Raw genomic sequence first — 21001 nt, forward strand, 5'->3', positions numbered from 1 at the left:
CTTTGCCGTAATTTGAAAACATTAACTTGAAAAACCTAATGTAATTTGCTATCCAACAATCTACTCTTAGCTTACGTGAAAAATTCTGCTCAGCTCCGAGAGAATGGTACAAAGCATACAACCTATGTATTGATCTTTTATGTCTTATGAATAAGCAGAAACTAAGTTTAAAATTCTCCTCCCAACATTTACTAGATGAAATGATTATATATATGCTTTCCAAATTGTGCATAGTACTGCTATATCACGTTTATAGAAGAACTTTCACACTTACACATGCTGAAATATTTTTGACATTACAAATAAAGGAATATAACGACCTAGAATTTCAACAGTGTTTTCACAAAACAATATTTAGGCATGTAAGAGCACACAGCAATGCTGCTTGTATTTTTGCACAGGAAATGAAGAATCTTGCATCCAGTTATCTTTCAGAGGTTTGGGATAAACAAAAGTACACAAATTAGAACTTCACCATTGCACTGGCTTCAACCCTCTCTTCCAGTAAGTATGTGCCAAAAGTTCCCTTAAAGGCTACGGCTGAATAGCACTTTTATTTTCAGACAGACATCCTTCAGGAAGGATGGCATTACAAACAAATTGACCACCTTGTTGAAGCACTGAATCAGAGGTGAAAGTGCAACTTACTGAGTCATTAATGCCACTTTCCGTGGTATTCTAGATTTTCTTGAAAAGTTCTCATTTAAGCAGTGACTAGATCATAATCATAGATACAAAGTCTGAAGGAGGAGGAAGGAGAAAGGGAAAGAAATATATGAGCAGCATTTGCAGAAATTAATCTTTAAATAAATCATGGTTTATTTCCAATAAAGCCTAACAACTAACCAGCATCTCTTCACTGTTTTCAACACATGCAAGTACCATAAAGGTACATTATCACTGCTAGCTTAAGCTGATGTAAAGCCATGCTGATGCATTTTCCCACCATTTCTCTTGCATTGCCTTTATTGCTCATGGGCCTTACTAATTCAATTATTTTTTTCCACAGTTCATTTTTATTTGGATCAGCAAACTGATCCAACTTACTGTGCAGGGGTGGGGTGGGAGAGAACATGCAGGCAGGAACCAGGGGAGGTGTGAGAGGGAGCAGTACTGCCTTTTCTGGCAGCAGTACAGTCAGACTGCCCTAAGCCAGTCATGAAACTACTACTTGACTATTGATACTACTTTGTATGTTGAAAATACTTTATGCTATGAACTAAGTTTTAATTAAGTAGTAGAGCATACCTAGCTCAGTAGATATGTTGAAGAAAAGTAGAAAATATTAGTACATTCCTGAGAAATGACATGTTCTTTGTGGGCATGAGAAAGGAAAATAGAAAAGTACATAACCATTTTTCCTAAAAAAAAAAAAAAAAAAAAAGAAAAGAAATAAAAATATTCTCATCAGGCAATTCAGAGGGGAAGAGAATTTATAAGTTAGATTAGAAGTCACATTATCTAAGATGAATGCCATTTACACAATACTAAAAGAAACATTCAGGCATTTTCTTTTTTCTCCTGAAGAAAGGTGAAGACCATCTAGGAGCTGTGATCTCTACTTCTTAGGCCACACGGATATTCCTTCCTCTGTCTATAACATCTTCAGGTCTCTGCTCCAGTCCTAAACATGAGGAAAACTTGGTTTCTAGACACTACATCAATACAAATAGTAGCAGAAGCATGGCATTTAAACGTATCTTAATAAAAAGGAATATAGCAAAAGGCCTAGACTATTGCTTTGACTCCGTTCTCTTTGAATGACTGAACAAAACTGGCTCTTTCTCTCCCCTGGGAATTCCCTAGGATGGGGAAAATCCCTGTGAGATTAGAGTAGCTGTGACTAGCCACTGTCCAGTCCCTAGAACTTACTAGGCTTTCATGGTCCTTAGAACAGAACAAATACAAAGCAAAAAACAGCTCTTGCCTCTAACTAGGAATATTAGTACAACATTGCAGTGAACAAGTACCAGACCTCTTTTGGATCTGGCTTAACTTTTTGGTTTAGCCTTGGTCTTTTTTTGTCTAGCTTAATATTTTACAGATTTGATCATGTGCTATGGGAAAGTATCCATAACACAGAGGCAAAAAGACCACAACTCTTTTTAAAATCTGATGTTCGTGACTTCTTTATGCTTTCATCCCTTTCAATAATCCACTAAAATACCTTATTGGAAGGTAGAAAGTTTTCAGTATTTATGAAGAGACTGCCTTAGGAGTCTAGTTAAATGTGGTTTGCTTTAACTATGGGGCTATTCAGCTCTAGGTTCTTAGTCTCATTCCAGATCATTAATGACTGAAAAATTTATTAAGAGCCAGTCAAAAGTTATAAAAAAATCTCTATTTTTTTCTTCCTCATGTCCCCGAACATGACAGATTTTTCTTTTAAAAAGTTAACTTTTCAGGCAATTCAAACAATTGATCATTATTTTTTGGATATTTGGTGGTGTGAGTTCTCTCTCTAGCACGTAGTAGCAAACATCATAAAGACACCACCAAACTAGTACCTGGCAAAATGGTTCAAGACAGCAGTCCCTTCACAGAACTGTGCTGGAGCCCAGTGGCAGAGTGAGATGCAAAAACTTTAAGCCATCATCCATTCAGAGGATTTTTTTAGACCTGTATGATTTTATACGATTTACAATCTGTTTCCACAGCACAAACAAATGAACGATGAATTGGTGCAGAGCAGAAGGAATCTCTTCAATCAGTTTTGCCACTAGGGAAAATATGTATTTCACCAAATGCATAATAAAAGTTGTTTTATTTATTTTTTTTTTCAAGACAGACTTTCTCATTACGGAGTGGGTAAACAACTGAACTGACACAACTGGTGCGAATATCTAGCAAGGGAGAAAATGAAATGAATGGCTGAGACTACAGGTAGGAAGGACAGAACAGTGATACTTTCCTATGAGAGTTTTGCCTCTTCTAAAGTAATACTGTGCAACTACAACCTCAATTTAAGATGACCAAAATTCATAACATGTACAATGACAGCAAACTTCCACAGCTCTTCAAATCCTACTTCCTACCTCAAAATTGGGTTCAAAGAGGAACTTCAGTGAACATTTCTGCTGACCCTCTGTACAGAAGCAAATTTTACCCTACTAGATATTAAAAGATAAAACCAACAAGAAGGCATCCAGATGAATGTTCCTAAACATTTACGGTAACACGCAGTGGTGCACTTTGGTGAAAGGAGGATATAATCAAGACATGAAAATTCCTGAATTTTGAGGAGTATGAAACCTTCAACACAAAGGAATTATTTACCAGACTGACTGCCAAAAGTGAAAAGCTTTCTCATGGAACAACAAACGTGTAATTTTTCCTCACATCACCAGCAGTTAACTTTTTGGGAAAAGGTGGGCAGAGCATTGATGATTTCATAATCTGTGGTATGGGTAATTCGGAACTCGAAGCTGTAAAGAGATTTTAAAAAAACACAAATATGAATCTATCTTAAGATACATAAGTCTCAGCAAACATTCCATCATTCTTACCAAACATCTGTTTTGTATTTAAGAAAGATTGTGGAAATTTTCAAAATTACTACTCTAACTTTATTTCCCTCCCACATTGTTCTTCATTGATGTCTTTCAATTACATTATTTTTGGAATTGCAGTTACATAATTATTTTTAAGGCAATCTGATGGTGATGTTAGAATAGACTGTCTCTGAGACAGTCTGTGCTCACCCAGGACTGAAGAAGGCTGCCTATGGTTCCTAGGTTGAACAGAATATTATATCATGATGAAATACCAGGGCTACAGCAGAAAAACAGTACAAAACAAAAAAAAAAAAAGCTGTGCAACCCTAGCAAAGGCTGATATTTACATGCCCAAGGGCTGAACAAGATAAACAAGACAGGTGAACATTAATCTGTTCTCTACCTGTTAAAGACAAGATTTAACAGAAAACATTGAACAAAGTGGAAATAACATGGTTGAGTGGAGAGGCCACAGGATCCTTGTTCTTGTCATCACAGCTTTTATGTACCCGTAAATCAACGAAGTAATCTCTGCTTCAGATTTATTATCATGTATAAAATACAGCACCTACTGACCCCAGTGCAGTGTTGTCCTCACTCTTTTCCAAATATGAAAAAAAGTAACCCCCTCCCATTAAGTACATGGATTTTGTACACAAGTATATTGCATTTTATAAACTACACTATAAAAAGCAATGTCATAGATGTGTTAGAACTATCTAGTCATCAAGAGGAAGTATGGTACAGCCCAAGACAAGTACTCACTTTTTCATCAAGTTTGTAAGAAGCTTCCCATAGAATCTATATAGGTCATAAATAAAAAGTATAACCAAAACAATACTTAGTTTACATATGTTTACTCAACATATCATAGATAATAAGGGGTAATTGATATATTTAAACATAATATACCAAATTCTCAATGCTTTCACTAGACAAGTTATTACTTTGAAACTCTCTCTCAATTCACTAATAAAAAAAATGTTCTATTTAAAGTCCAATCAAATTACAAAGGCATCTATTAAAATCTTGGGTTACAATAACATTAAAGCTTCTGGGGCAAAACTGAGAATTTGCAGGGTGTGTGTGTGTGTGGGGGGGGGGGGTGGGCTTTTGTGGCTAAGGTTAGCTCAGCTGTGACAAGCAGGAACCTCCTCGAGGTGAGTACCTTTTTCACTATCTAAGCTCTCTTGGGAAGATAGATCCGTAAACATCAGAAAGGTATAAATCTGTATAACACTGGCTTGTGAAGTCAGCTGATAAACTACTCCAGTGTCTTCATTAATGCCTAGAATTTCATTAGCAACAGGGAATGAAAACTGATGGGATACCTGCGGGATACCTGCTCATTTTCCCTGTCTCTACAGGGAGTACTATGAACTCCAGCAAAAATACCAATGGCTTTTCTCAACAGGTCATTTTTCATTTTGCTGTTTCTTGTGGGGAGGAAAAAAGAAAAAGGATTGAATAACACTAACGAGATATTCCCAATGAATAATATTAACAGGATCAGACAATGAGAAGGAGGAAGGTATATTCACTCTCATTACTGCTGAGAACAGGGAAAATGCCTGTTTTTCCACCTGAGCGCTGAACCTGACCTGTCCTTCCTAACTCCTTCTATCCTTTATGTTTAAGTTCTGTCCAACACACCTTTTTTTTTTCTTTTTACCTATTTATACTATCAAGGTTTATGTATTTTGTATAAACAGGCATCTGACAGAAGATAGGAAGTACAGAAAGTGATGGATGGAGTAAATTAGCAAAAAGAAATTATGGTGCTTTGGAAGCAAGGGTTATTTCTGGAAAGATAAGAGGTAGGAAAAAAGCAATACAGAAAACAGCACTGTAAGAACATGATGCAGAAAGACAACAATGAGAGGTGGAGGCAAGTAAGAGGAAATCAAAGATGGTTCAGGGATGACATGCTATTGATCTAGTACAGGAAACAATTAAAAATGTCTGAAGTCAGAAATAGAAAGAAGGAATAATAAAAACCATGAGAGCAACAACTGATATATTCTGGAACATTACTACCTTCTTGTTTTATAATTAGCTGTCACAAAGATCAACGTGTTCTATAAAACTGCACCTACTTAGGCAACACACTGGTGAAAAATCATTTTGTATTTTCTTCAGGCTCAAAGTATATGATACTATGCTTGGAAGGAAGCAGGGATATCAGCATCACATAACTTACTGTTGCTTGATATAGGAGCTAGGAACTGGAGCCATAAAAACATGCAAAACAAAACATTACTGGTAAACTCCTATGGAGAGAACAGCTCAGACAACTCCTGGAGGCAACATCATATATATGCCTGCCCAGAGTGCTTTTACACAAATTTGTTACCATCAACTCTGTAAGATTTTTACTGCAGCTTTTGATTTGTGACAGCAGCTCTTTACTGTCACAAGTACTAAAATTCACCCAAAGATATTTTTGTCTAGAAATGTATCTAGGAAGAGGTTATTTCCATTAACAGTACAGCCAGCAAATAATTCATTAACAAGATGGAACAGAACTATTCATCACAGCATTCTGTGTCTCATAAAGGGGGAGAAAATACAATGTTCTCAGTGTTGGGTGTTACAATATAATGCATAAGAACTGTATTTATTTCAACAAATATTTTCAGGGGAGTTTCTTCAGACAATTTCCCCTTTGACTATTAGGAATATTGTATGGCAAACATCTCCAGACTGAAAAAGGCAAGAGATGTATTAATTTAAATAGTCATTTTCTTCCAATAATAGCCAGGAAAACAACCAGAACCGTGGAATTTATGTGGAAGGAATTTATGTGAGGCAAACAATCATAGATACATTAATAATACAACATAGTATTCGATCTGAATCATCAGGTTACAGCAAAAGCCAAGGAAATACCCTGAAGCACTGCCAATGCCAATGTCCAGTTTATTGCTGTTGTACATTCTAATTTCTTGCAACCGCACATATGTCTAAGAACTCTACAAAAAGCAAAAGCAGTTGTGCTGTCTGTAAAATGGGATGTTACAATGCGAAGCAATGACCATATGCTGCTGTGCATCACTGAGTTAAAATGACATCCTTCTGTAGCAGAAATGAACACAAACCCTTCACTTCTGATGTTGATATTGGGCACTGGTAATTCTCCCAACAAACTCTTCCGTGATCATAACGTTACTATTTCCTGATCTTTCATCTTCTTCAGAAGTATCATTTTGGGATCTGCAAGGACCAAGAGACCTCAGCATGAATGCAGAATGACAGGGAAGCTGCACAGTCAGATGGTTGTCACAGTATCACCTGACTTCATGCTCAGTAAACATGTGCCAGATCTGTTACAGGCATTAGTAATCTCAGTCTCCAAAAATCTACATAAAATAACTCAGTCTTTCTTTCTTTCTTCCATTCCAACCTGGAATTGCCTGGTTCGTTTCCATGAACTTTAATTGGAGAGTTTCTTCGTAGTACAGCTACTAACTTGGTAATAATTTCAGGGAACTCCTTTCTACATCCCAGACCTTCAGCGCAAATGGACACACGTAAGTCTTGTATGTAATCAGAGGATATCCTTTTGAGGTTTTTTTTTCTAATCCCATGGTTCACATTATTTAAACAGATACTTTATGACAGTTCATTTCTGGTATTTGGGAAAAGAAACAGGATGAAATGTGCACAGGAGTAGTACATTTCTATAATTAATCTACAAAGCTAAAAATGGCTACAAATTTTGTCTTGGCTTGCAATACCTTGATTGATGGCTGATGCTCTCATTTTTTTATTTTTAAATTTTTAACTACTCTTTTAACTTCTTTTTTCCCTCCCTCTTTACTCCAGCTTGTTTAGAAAACTCTACCTCCTTTGCTTAAAAATTCTGAAGTATTTTAAGGGATGAAATAAGTTACACTGTGAATCCACCATGTTCATTTTGTAGCATTAGCAATTGTTCTAACACTTTACACTAGATGATGAAAGTACTTTCATTTGCCATCACAGCTTTGAAACTGGTCTCTGCTGTCACCAACCCATAAAAGAGCATGTACATACCTAGGAAGACTTAACAAAGAGTTTCAGCTACTGAGAGCTGGCAAATAGGCACCCATTAAAAGAGATGCAAAGACTGATAAGCACTTGTTTTACTTTTGTGGGTAGTGCAGAATAGTTTACTGACCGTCAAAGGGGAAAAATCCCAGTCTAATGAGACTGGAAAATTGTGATGTTCTAAGTCAAGCCATTAAGTAGCTTCCAATAACACAAAACAATAAGGAGCATCACAGTGTGTCCGACCAGTGTTCCTTGCATGGCGAGAGAACACAAGATGGAGTAGCTGATTTTCTTCTGCCATCAAAAATATACCCCAAATAACTTATCACCTGCTAGGATCAAAATGTTTCTTAATTCATCTACTCCATTACCCAAGTGAACTCTCCTGAGAATTAAGCAATAGTTTCCCTGCCTCATATGGAGTAAACCTAAAAGCTTGGTAAACACTAGTTTTATCTCACAAACCATAATTTTTAATTGCTAAGACACACAGGAAGGGCATAATCCTCCACTGATGATATCATAGTCTACTGCCATGGAAATGACTGAAATATCATAAACACAGGTTTAAGATGACCTCACTTTAGTAGGAAAGAGGGAAATATCAGTGGAATGTGAATGACACTGGGAATAAACACACAAAGATACTATACAGGGAAAAAAAATTATTGCAGTAGTTGGTTAAAATATGGAAGGTGAGGATGACAGCTAGAAGTGCAGTTGAACAGAACAGAGATTCTCCTGACCAAACACCATATCACTGATTTTGAATTACAGAGCGCTCTGAACACATGCAGGGGTTCTACTCCATAAATTTGCTACACCAGACAGGCATGAAATCCCTGCCCTGACAGGCTTACAGTTTAACCACATGAACATGAACAAAGTATGGCTATAAGAATATAGTGTAGGATCACAGAACAACATTAGAGCTGGAATGCTTCCTAGAATGAGTAAGTACTTAAGAAGTGGGAGGAAGAGAACTGTACAGTTTCTTCAAGCACATAAAATAACATGAAGTTAGACACAAATTCAGAAGTAAGATCTCAATGCGGCGAGTGCTAAGTATTTTGGCATCAACTCAGGAAAATACATATATTCAACCTTCAGCTTTTAAGTACTCTGAGAGGCGTCAAACAGCTCAAGGACTGGAAGTTAAAATGTGTGTAAGCTATGTACTGCAGTGAGCCTGGAATGCTGAGTACTGTGCAAGACTCTACCTTGAGAAAAGAAGCCTGAGCCCAGAAATGTAGACGGCGATAATGATCTCACTTAAGTGGAACCTTTCATCTTGAAGGATCTCAAAGCAATTTACAAACTTAAACAGCCCCAGACACTGCAGCTGGTAGGAACAGAAGCAGACATCTGGGAACTCATTCTTGGGGAGGAGGAGGTAAAAGACTACTTACTGAGTGCTGTAGCTCCACAGTGCTGTTGCTGGGAGAAGATACCAAGACTAGAACAGAGCTTTTCCCTGAACCTTGCCATGCAGCTGTGTGAGAAAACTGCAGAAAGTGAGCAGGGAGCCAGAGCTGGCAGAAAGACAAGCAGAAAAGCAGAGGGACAGCTGGGGAGCTGTCACTTTGTGACAATCCTAAGATTGTAGTTTCCCTGCCTTTTATCTCAACCCCAACTCCGTAGCATCCTCACACTTTCTGCAGTGAAACCTCACATCTCACCTATTATTTTTGCCCTTTTTAAAACTTTCCTCCAACTTCTCTTTACCTTTCTCCTGTCTTTCTACAAAGCAGACTCTCCATCCATAACATCCAAAATGCATAGTAAGACAGTATCAAATACCAGGTGCTGCCTCTGAGTTACCGGGAAGCCATGACTTCAGCTATGGCATTCATGTAGTGCAGGCCCGACTGTAATACTATGGGGACTATTCTTTAGCTCAAAAGCACTACCAAATACATACTATTAAAAAACTAAACTAGATAAACAAGTCTAAAAAACCAAGAGTCATGTTAGCTATTGCTGAAATGGAACTTCTTCTGGAAGGAAACACAGTGCCTAATTATAGGTCACAAAATGAAGACACCAAATGAAAGAGCAGTGGGATTTTAATTAAATAGAATCCAGAAAGCAACACTTCTCCTGCTCTTAAGTCAAATGACATTGTGTGATTGATTTCACGTTTATATTTCCCAAGACTCTTAAAGCTTCCAAAACTCGGTTTAAGAAGGAAAAATAAAAGTTTTTATGGATAAGAGCCTAAGACGAGTGTTGAGCAGGTGTTCTACACGCCACCAGTGCTTCTTAGATATGACCCATAGCATCCTCTGTTATACAAAGAAGAGTTTCTTTCACAGAGTGCCAGCTGTGATCAATGGCATACTGTTTCCCACTTGGAGTTCATAAACTTGTTTGCAAAAGCAGCTTTTGTAATGGGTTAAAAAAAGTGACTGGTGAGCTTAGCCGAGTTATTTTGCGTTAAGTAACATCCAGCCAGACACTTTTTCCTCTTTTCCCTCTTTCATATTTTGTCATCTTTTGTTAAATGAAATTTGCTGAAAGCTTTGCAGCTCCAGAATATAATATCCATTATTTTTAACGCATTAAAACATTAAGTTGTAGACTGCTGTCACACCCTAAAATATACTGGTCATACAGACGTTGGAGTTGGGGGCAATTTAATGACTGTTCACAGTAGTGAAAATATCTTTTGACTTGAACGAGCTTTGGAGCAGGCCCCACAAAAGGTAGTAAGTCCATTTCTGATATTCAAAAGCTGTATGTGAAGAGAACACAATTTTCTTATAGAAATTCAATACTGAAGATTTCATCAACTTGTTTTTTACCCTTTGGGGGGGGGGGGGGGGAAGGGAGCTAGATACAGCTTTCTTGCTGCCAAGCAAGAGAAGGCAGAGGGGAGTTTCTCCAAACCACATTTGGATCCTCTAAAAGAATCAAGGCAGAACAACAAAACATAGAGCCTGCGTGTCCTGCATTTACTATACACCCAAACTTTGCTGGGTCAGAGAAGACAACAAGGGAATGGTACAGGCTCTGAAATCAAGCCCAGATTTTTCACTATTACATAAACCAAACAACTCACAGATGACACATTCTCTCATGCCTTGATGCCTTCTCTGGATCCAAAAGATTAATTTCCTCAACTGGACTAAGCTTGTATTCCTTCACAGTCGTGCTTTCCCATGCTGCTGGCAACAGCAGTTTGACTAGAATGAGGAGTGGCTGCTGCAGGGGAAGCATTACAGCTAAAAACAAACACACAAATGAAATGGATTTGAAGGATTCTAGACCACTTCTCTCTGCTGGTAGGAGAAGTTGAGGAGCAGAAAAAAAAATAAAAGCAAAAAATATATTAAAAGGTGGTGACTGTGCATGCATGAGAAATTATGGAAATGAGAACACATGGAAGAGAAAGACCTGTAAACAAAGCAAAGAAGAAAAGGTCATATGTGAGACTTTCCCTGCTCACTCAAGAAACAAACACAAGAAAATTTCTTTACATATTCCCCAGAAAAGTGTAAAATTACAGTCCCAGATATTACACTTTAAAAAAGAAACTACAGACACAGCTAAAGATCATGGACGCTTCCATGCTAGAAGAGGCCAATGAACCATTTACTTCAGCACCTCACCTACCAATAACCACCACTTGAGGTTGAGAAGCAAAATGTAGAAGTCCACTGAAAACTAAGACTTCAAATTTTGAAAGTCCTAACAAACATAGTTTTCCACTATTTGGGCTGTGGCCTCATTCTCTTAAATTAAACTGAAACACTGTTGCTGTTGTGACTATTCAAAGACTTTTTTTTCCATCCTACATTTTGTTCTTCGCTTTTGCTGTTTTCAATTGCCATGCCAAAGTTTCTCTTGTTTATTCTAATTGTTTTAGTGTGTCTGACTCTCATTGGCTTATATGTTTAGTCTTGTCCTGATTTAATATGAATTAAAATGCCACTGCCACGACCAGTCTGCAAATGTGAGTCAGAGCAGAAACTATTTAAATAATACTATGGATGGTACCCGTCTGGTTTGATATCTAGATCACACAGAATAATGCTGTTTTTGTTTTCTACTACTATTGCTTGCTATTGCCAATGAAGTGTTGATTGTGATTGTGACCACAAATATGTTTTGTTCCTGGTCCTATTAGGCCAAAAGAGTGTGGTTTACTGCATGTATGTACGTGAGGTTGCTTTGATTATACTAAATTCACTTTGGAAAACCCACATTCTGCCACTGCAGTGCTACAGGACAATAAGAGAAGAATTTCCAATGAGAATAGTATTTTTAAAGCAAACCACTGGGCCCCTTCCCTTTAAAAGAATATAAAGGCACATCATCCTTTCTTCTGAGTTTGATTATTTCTAAAAACTACATCTGAATACTATCTTCAACAGAAGGTAGTACCCTTCTCTTTCCTCCTTATTCAGAAGAATGTCATTACATTTATCATGTAAAGTGATATAGCAAATTTCAAATTGTACATTTCTATTTCACACAGTGGTTACGCTTCTTTAAATCATTAGTTTACTGTGTTGAGTAAAAACATTACATGATAATTTTTTCTACTGGTGAATCTGGCTACCATATGTCCAATGGCAGCTTTAAGCTTATCTTTCAGATTTTTAGTACCTTTCCTGTAAAGACCTAGGAATGTTTACCACTTTGTCTGCCACTCTTAGCTTCTAGTTTTCCAGACAGAGGGCCAAGACTGTATTCTATCGGTTTGAGTTATAAAATAGCATTGTCTAGCCCTGGCACAGCCTCAACCAGTGCGATTATCTTCTAGCAAAGACAGGCTTGACTGGTGATAAGCCTACCAAACACAATGTGTCCAAAAATTTGCCTGACATCCCCAACTTGCATGACATTCACTCCTAATGCAATCTATTCCATCGCTTCCAAATGGATTGTAGATGAGCACTTAACATGATCATTGCTCTCAGTGCCTTTTCCTTACTGAAATACCAGCATGAATGACAGAAATCTTATGCTCTTTGGTCCCTGATGAAATGAATCCTAGCTTTAAACCTAGAATATACAGCCTCTGCTAAGTCCCAGACCTAAAGACAGTCAAGAGGGACCCTATTGGCATCAATTCTAATCCTAATCTGGCAGTTTTTACCATATCTAAGAAAGTTTACTCATTCTCTGCTGGTCATAGTTTTGTTCCCCACCTAGGGGCATCCCAGCTTACAGTTTGAGATTTTCAGGTAATCTTACAAAGATTTTTGTATCACTGGATACACGTAAACTACGTCTACATTGTTATTAGGTAGAGTTGTCAGTGAGATTGAACTCGTCAGCTAAATTTAAACCCACTACTTTCCCTAGTTTATGAAGTGCCTGAAGTCCTGAGTTATTAACAGAAAGAATGAGGCAGTCCATTCTTTTCCCGTTGAATGAAATTAGTTTATCACTAATAAAAAGCCCTTCACTGCTCCTTAAAGTACAGGCTAATAATGGTGAGTCAGATATATTCTTCTGACAGCATTTGTACGTTTAAGAAATCCTCCCAGCTGAGTGAAAGGAGAGCGAGCTTTCTTTCAGCCACTTAATCTTAGTGTAACAGCATCTATGACTACAACCCATGTTTTAATCTCCAGCTACAGTAAGGCCAGGTAATAAGGCTTCAAACAAATGACCATATTTCTATCAATCAGCAGCAAAAAACATGGGGAGGCTTTTATGTGTGTTTTTTTTTTTAAATTGTCAAGAAAGAACCCTGCAGCTGTCAGTAGTGTTTAAACCAGTGGACAATTTTTTGATCTTTTTTCACATTTTAGAGAGACAGTAAAAGGAACTTCTTGAGGATGAAGCACCACGTTTTATATTTCAACATACGTCACAAGCATCTGATCACTCAGATATATATGCCAATATCAGTTCTACAAGATTTTACTCTGACTTACAAGCCAGCTATTCTTGGAAAACTGCCAGCGTATTCTGCAGATTACATAAAGCACTAAATCTTTATGACACAGGATCTATGAATATTTTTTTATTGTTTTTGGAATGCATGTCTATGCCTAAATTGCACTTACTCCTCAGAATATTCTTCTAACCATGTATTCTACACTTTCTTGAATCACAGGCTTTGATATAAATGTCTGCTGATTCACATTGAGAAACTGTTTGTGTTTTTTACTGCAGAATTCCCAGGAGGACAAGCTGATGCATTCCAGACAAATATATTTTTAAATTCTGTTTTAACCAAGTCTGCATATATAGTTTTAAAACAGATGTGTTTAAAATAGTGCAAAGCAAGGACGGATTTGCAAGTTTACTGGTGCTGACAAAGTCAAGCAGTTTAGGTTAGCATTTGCATCACTGCCAATCCTTGCAATTTTGTTTGAAGTCTTCTGATATATAGTATTTATTAGAAAACCCAGGCTGCTGGAATCCAGAGCATTCATGAGCTTCTCTACTTCCATTTTTAAAAGTTTCTAAACTTTACCTATATGGAAAAAGAATGGCAATGAAACCCAAGTGCCTAATCCTAAAAGCAAAATGCCCAGAAGATGAATCAAAAGGAATGAATCCATTCATTTAAAAAGAATTCCAGAATTTTGAAACCAACTTTGGGGTGCAGAGAGGCTTTTTTTTTTTTTTTTTTTTTTTTTTTTGAGGGCTTGCCATTTCCACTTCGGGATCTGTAGATACTAATAGAGGAGGCCTTCTCTGTCTCTCTCTCTCAAAGTGTCAGGTAAAATGTAGTCTGCAAGTAATCAGATTATAACCTATTTTATCATGGAGCTAACTCCAGTTTCTTTACAGTGTTAAACTTTCTCTTTTGCTTTTCTAACAAGGACAAGTACTTTGAACTGAAAACAGGTTACAGTTGACCGGTTTTATTTACCCTCCTAAAATCATGTCAAGCTCCTCTACTGATAAAGTGCATCAGACTTCAAGATTTCCTATGCAGATTGCCAGGAAATGCTGCCTTCTGGCAAAGATAGCGCGGAGCCATCTAGCACAGCTGGAAACCCAAACCCAAACCTCTCTCCTCCCTGAAGCTACAGACAGCTGATCAAAGCCCCAGCAGACAACACGCTCAAACTTCTCCCCGTTCCCACACTCCTCCTCCTGAGCGCTTCTCGCAGGGCTGGGCTGGCCCCGCCGGGCCCCGCCGCCCCCACAGGCAACTCGGCTTTTCAGCCCTGCTCCTTCCCCCGCCCGCGCCGCCGCCAGCTCCTGCCTCCGGCTCCCTCCCCCCTGCCCCGGCCTGGAGCTCCGCGGCTGCGCCCGGCGCCTGACGCGCCTCCCCTGCCCAGGGCCGGAGGAATACGTGACACCGGGTCGCCCCGGCCGCGGGCACCAGGGCAGAGCCCGGCCCGGCGCGCCCGAGGCAGGGCCGGGAGGCTCCGCCCACCGCGCCGCCAGGCCAGGCGCCGAGGGGCCCTGCGGTACTAACCTGACCAGGTCGGTCATACAGGATCCCACTACCACCACCTGGGCGGCCATGGCGCCGCGGCCGGGCCAGGCCGGGTCGGACCGGACCGGACCGGACGGCCCCGCAGGCGCCCGCACCCTGCACCCGGCCCCGGCGCCGCGCCAGGCCCCGCCGCCTCCCCGGTTGCCAGGGGCAACGGGCGGGGGCAGCCGGCCCAGGGGGGCCTCCTGCGGCGCGGGGGTGCCCTGGCGAGCGCCTGCTGGCAGCGCCGCCCCCCCCCCCCGCTCCGGCCACAAGGAAGCTGCAGCCCCTCGCCGCCCCCCCCCCCCCGGGCGAGCCCCACGCCTGCGCGGCGCGAGTCCGCCCAGGCACTGCTACGGCCGCCAATATCGAGGCCGTGGAACCCCCCTGCGGGCCTGGGGAGCCGCGGGTGCGGGGCCGCGCCCGGCCGTGGCGGCGGCGGCGGGGGGGGGGGAGAGCGCGCACGACGGCGGCGGGGGCGCGCACGGCGGGGCGCGGGTGGCTGGGTAAGGCGCGCGGCCGTTGCTAGGGGGCTGCGTTCCGGCCGCCGTAGGTATGGCGGGGCCCGCGGGGGGGGGAGAGGGGGGCGAGCGGGCGCAGCGCCCCCGCCGGCCCCGGGCAGCGCTGGCCGGAGGCGGCGGCGGGCGCGGGGTCGGCATGGGCCTCTCGGTGTGCTGCCGGCCGCGGCGGGTGATCGGCTTGGCGCGCCCGGGCCAGGGCCTGCCCCCGCGGGGCGGCTTGAGGCGCGCGGGCCGGCGCCGCCCCCAGCCCCGCAGCTTCGGCAGCTGCGCCGCGGCCCGGTCCCGGCGACAGGCCTCGGGGCGGCCGCCCTGCCCCCGCGGGCCGCGCTTGGAGCGAGCGGCCCGCGGGGCAGAGGAGGGAGAGTCGCCCGCGGCGGGCCGGTCTGGCGCTCCCCCTGCGACGCTGCAGCCGAGGGCAGGTCGCGGCGTGGCGGGTAGCGAGGCCCTTGCTAAGTCAGCATTGCGGCCTGCGCTTGGGGGTGGCGGTGGGCCCGCGTTTGGGCGTCGTGAGAGGAGGTGGGAAGACGTGGCACTGATCCTGAACTCCTGCCTTTACCTGCAGTTCTGATGCGTGTTACGGTGACCCTCAAAGTGAAAAGCACAAAAACAGGTTGCAAGGAGGGAAACAGCAGGGTTAGATAGAAAAGCTTCACTGACATTGCACAGTAATCCCTCTGCCTTTTGCCCGTCAGAATATTCATCTTACTTTGATATAGCTTAACTTACTCAGTACCCATATGTTGGGGGAACAGTGTTGGGGGAACAAAGTATCTTACATCTGGACACTGTGGGGTGCCTGAAGCAGTACCTCAGATTTGTGATTACTGTGAAGACTATGAAGCATATGTTAAATCTGTCTCAAGTAGTTATGATAGTCTTCTGAGTCTAAAAGGAGTAAACTATTGATTTGTTTACTTCTTTCAAATATTCTCTTTTGGGAGGGAAACTAGCTCATTTCATTTTCTATTCCCTTGGGTTAGTTTGGTATGTGTTCTGTTTCCAGTATTGTAGGAAAATTAAGCTGGGAGAATGGATGTGCATGTGAACTAAGGAGGATGATACTGATTGTATTATAGCTTGTAAACCCCTTGGTTTACAAAATAAATCAGTGAGTCCAGTGCATAGTGACCCTTTGTTGTGTGGTAACTGGCTTGTTACGTAGAAGGTATTGCAGATCTGAAAGAAATGATGCAAGAAATAAAAGGAAAAATGCATTGGAGTTGCTTACACCTTGTTTTGACAATATCTATGTATTTTATTAGTGCGAAGATAAAGAATGTCATCCTATAGTCCATTGTGTCTGCCTATATTCAGCTTTGGTTGCCAAATGTATCTTTTATGTCTCAAAGTTTTACCCTCATAATGTTTATCATTCCCCAAAGTGTCATATTATTAAAACTTATTTTGAGATACTCATGTATACCTTCAAAAATGATAGAGCTTGTCTTTTAGCATGATTTCATGTAGCTGTGGTTTAAGAGGTGCTTACCTTCAGCTGTCCAACCTGCCCCTCTGCCTAAAGTTTCCCTCCTTACAGCAGAGCTGGCAGAATGAAATGTGTGCCCAGTTTCAGCCACTCCAGAGCAAAATCTGTCAGTTTAGCTTAAACTCATTTTTATTAGCAGTTCAAGCTAAGCCACTAGACTTTGCATTGAAATAGGTCAAGTATGGGCTTGTGTTCTCTTCTGTCAGTTCCTCTGGGGAAGAATAAAGGTGAGTAGGCAGTAATTTTTGGTAGAAAAGAAGTAATAAACAGACACTAGAATCTTAAATTGCTGCTGGTGTTTGCTAAGCAAGCTTAAGTTGTTGCCCGTTGTCTATTATGATAAATGTATCAATGTGAAGAAAAAAACTTTTTTTTAAGTGTGTGTGTGTATATATATATAATGTTATAATATATATACACATATATATATGTAAATGTGTATATGTATATGCACACACACATAAGCACAGATATTTAGTCTTATGCTTCTTTAGCTGCTGTAAAATATAAGAACCAGCCTAATAAAGATAATTATCATATGTAGGAAATCTTCCTTTAGTGGTACTTTTGTTTGCCTTGAAGTGCCTTTGCTTTGTTCAAATACATTCTGAATACATAGGATAAATCTTCTTTCTTGAGGGTTGGTTCACAGTACTTAAGTGTGAATGAATTTCCTAAGGACAATATATATAAATCAAATGTTTCATGTTGCCACCAGTTATTAGTTTGTATTATTAGTTTGTAGGAAATCCATTAATTACCTACTAATGCTTGTAACTGAGTGTTGTAAAAAACAGAAGAATATTATATTATGAAATTGTGAGTTGCAGCTATTGCAATGAGTTGTTCGCATTCTTTATAGACCACTTATTAATACAGCAATCCATATTATTAGTGAATGTAAATGAATAATAAAATGGTTGTGAAGTCTTGCCCAGAATAATTTTGTAAGGAAGTAAATTCTGTGTTAATTAGTGTTTTTCAAATAGATGGATTTTTTTAAAGTATCCTCTAATGGTCAGGTTTAAAGTATGGGCTCTTCCACCCAACTTTTCAGTTGCACATTTGCATTACCTCAAGACATTTGTGGCTATGTTTTTCTAAAACTCCTAAGTTTAGTTGACTTTCAGATGGAATTAAGTGCCTAAGAGTATGAAGAAATATATTAAGCTGGCGTTGTAATAAGTTATTTATCCTTCTTTCCTTACTTTCTCTTCTCCTGAGAGTCTGTATTTGTCCACATTGTCTAGTCTTCTTGTGTTGCAGTGGGCTGGAATATGTGTATGCTGAGTTTCTGCCTTTCAGCTAAATAGAACAGATTCTTGAAGTGTGCTGACTTAATGGCTTAGCTGATTTAGTATGGGGTCGCACAATTGCAAGCACTTCTGAAAATGTGTTTAAAATTTGTGTATGTCAAGTGTCCTGCTCTGTGTTTAGTGAATGATGATACCTTTCAAAGAGTACAGCGATACCTTTGAAAGAAAAGTAGTGTGTTAGCCTTTAAAGGGAAATATGAAATGCTGCATATAGCTACTTAATGAAGTAATGTAAAAATAATAATGATTATGGTTATGCTAATGGTAGTAGTAGTAGAAATTACAAATGAAAATATGGAGAGAGAGAATCAAATCCTAGTCCCACTGCAAGTGGTAGCAAAAGTCCCATGGATTCAGAGGGAGCAGAGCAACAGCCCAATGTGGGCTGTCAGTCACAAGCTCTGCTTGGGAATGTTCCCCACTGGCTGGGCTGTGAAGGGTCAGGATGGTCTCTCTGACTACTTTTTAGTAGGGATAGGAGCTTAATTACAGGAGCCCAGGAAATGGTCTGGTTTTATGTCGAAATTGAATAAATAGGCTTCCATGACTGTTGCTGAGGAGGAGGATAAAATTACTGTGTTCCTTTTTCCTTTATAAATCTGTTCACACTACAGTTGTTTTACATTCCTGATCATTTGAGTCCATAGCATTTTCCTTTGCTATATATACAGTATATGTGAATTTACATCAAATAAGTAGAATTTTTTTGATTCTCCTCCCCTCACCCCCACCCCTCCTATACAGCTCAAGACAACAGGAAAGAGGAACGTACTAAAATGTCACCTGAAGTTGCCTTGAACAGAATTTCACCAGCGCTCTCACCTTTCATTTCCAGTGTGGTCAGAAATGGAAAAGTAGGACTGGATGCTACTAATTGTTTACGGATTACAGACTTGAAGTCTGGGTAAGTGAGTTCCTTGACAAAAAAGAAAACCCAACCCGAAACAACAATTCAGATGTCTTTGCAGCCCTGGATTTTACTAGGTCAGTATGTTTTTAAACATTTCCAGTATATCTGGAGCTGACATACTAGCTAGATTGTTTTTTGTCTTATTACCACTTTCTAGTTTGGGGAATTTAGTTTGTCACATTGTTGGCAATAATAATCTTGTTAAAACACTTTCATCACTGCCACTTGATAGTGCTGTTTTTCAGCAGTAAGCTAGAGTTATGAATACTCTTTCCTGTTTATCACTTGCTTACTTGATCTTTTCTGTGAATTAAATACTCTAAGATAAATTTATATCCCATTACCTGTAGTCATGAATATACTAAATAAGAAAAAATTAACTTTTCATTTGTTTGGCCTCCCTTAAGATCAGTACATCAAGTGTTTGAAATAAGCTAAGTTTCGCTTTTTATTTCTAAATCTAGAAGGGTACCTGGTGGTTTTCAGAGGACAGATAAAGTTTGAGATCCACATGTACGAAGGGACTCTGATGTGTAACTGCCATGAATAATACATGGGAGAAGCAAAGTGCTAGAAGTAGAGCTCACTTTAGCTGTTGTACAGAGCAGGGAGATTCCAAAGGTGGCTGATAAAGAATTCAAGACGGGAGGCTTCTAGAAATGGACATCTAACCATTTCCCTGATTCTGGTACTTATTTGAGAATGGGATTCAAAGCCTGAAATTATTTTGGCCCTAGGTGTCTAAATCATTGTTTTGGTACAAACTACTAGTTTGTGTTCTTTTTCAAGATGTAGTTTTGTGGTGCCCATTTTTGAATGATAACCTAATCCAGTAGGTCTCAACATTTTTGTCTAGCAGACCGTAGCCAAGCTTCAATATCTTGAGCACCACTGCACATCACTATTATTTAAACTTTGGTTGAAAACAGTACTGAAAACTGTTTAATGTGCTTCTGTAGGCTGTTTTATTATGGTTTCATGCACAGTTTGGAGGGTGGGTTTTTTGATGGTTATGCTGCCTTTTCAGGAAGGAGCTCTGAATTCTATGCTATGGTTAGTTTGAAAAGAATCATTCCCTCCTCTCACCACGTGTGAGGTGCTGTTACTGAGTGCAGATTTACTGGGAGGTCCAAGAAACTATAACCTTGCTATTAGTTCTGTCTGGTTTGGCATTTAGGCTTGCAAATTATGTGACACAGGCTGAGCAGTTATGCAGCTGCAACCCTCCATTTATACTAGACCTTGTTTTCTCTTGAATTAGTCTCCTAGGGAGGCTGACATGGGAGCTATCCTACATCTGTCCTATTAAATCTGAAAGAAGAATGCAAAAGGTAGAGAGAAAACACAGCTGTAGTTCAGTGATGAAGGCATCTGCTTATCAGGCAATAGAAAAGATTCTGTTCTGTGCCCACTGACTTACTTATGCTGTCTGCCTTAAAAATAGATTAAAATAATTTAAATCAGTGTTTTCCAGCTGACTCTTTTCAGAGATATTTTTAAAAAGCATCTAAAGTTTTTGTCCAGTGATGTCACTGAAAAACCTTGAGTATACTTTGATAAAGCCTGTATATTTTCTAAGAGTTAACTTAAAAAATCAAAAACCACCAACTGCCCCCTCAACCTGGGGGTTCAAATTCTTCAGTAACTGTATTGAACATGGAGTCTAGAACACAAAGTACAGCCCTTGAGGGTGATTGTCCCATATCTCATTTAAAGGAATAGGTTCTGTTATATGCAAGTGCTAGCAATGTTTAATTTTTATCTTGTTCTGAAACGCATAAATGCTTTAGTATGTGCCTCTTTTTTTAATGTTCAGGGTTGTTTGGAGTTGGTATAATCAAGATTCTGC

The 21001-nt window shown here is 40.2% G+C and overlaps 2 protein-coding genes across 8 annotated transcripts in view; one reads left to right on the forward strand and one right to left on the reverse strand.

Moving 5' to 3' along the window:
* The window catches only part of RBKS (ribokinase), a 69739-nt gene extending 54685 nt beyond the window's left edge, over positions 1-15054 (reverse strand). Inside the window, exon 1 of the mRNA XM_064509551.1 lies at positions 14920-15054. Within this exon, the coding sequence (XP_064365621.1) occupies positions 14920-14969 (50 nt within the window). The 5' untranslated portion in view covers positions 14970-15054. The remainder of the gene's footprint in view (positions 1-14919) is intronic.
* Positions 14682-21001, forward strand: part of BABAM2 (BRISC and BRCA1 A complex member 2) — a 182231-nt gene continuing 175911 nt past the window's right edge. For 3 of the 7 annotated variants that reach the window (XM_064509545.1, XM_064509546.1, XM_064509550.1), the window contains exons 1-2: positions 14968-15328; positions 18987-19146. In XM_064509545.1, the coding sequence (XP_064365615.1) occupies positions 14968-15328; positions 18987-19146 (521 nt within the window). Of the gene's footprint in view, positions 14928-14967; positions 15473-15938; positions 17154-18986; positions 19147-21001 lie in introns of those variants that run through there. The other 4 variants (XM_064509548.1, XM_064509549.1, XM_064509547.1 and 1 more) reach the window with 4 other exon arrangements.

The sequence above is a fragment of the Dromaius novaehollandiae genome, chromosome 3, assembly GCF_036370855.1.
Source record: "Dromaius novaehollandiae isolate bDroNov1 chromosome 3, bDroNov1.hap1, whole genome shotgun sequence".
NCBI classification, from domain to species: domain Eukaryota; kingdom Metazoa; phylum Chordata; class Aves; order Casuariiformes; family Dromaiidae; genus Dromaius; species Dromaius novaehollandiae.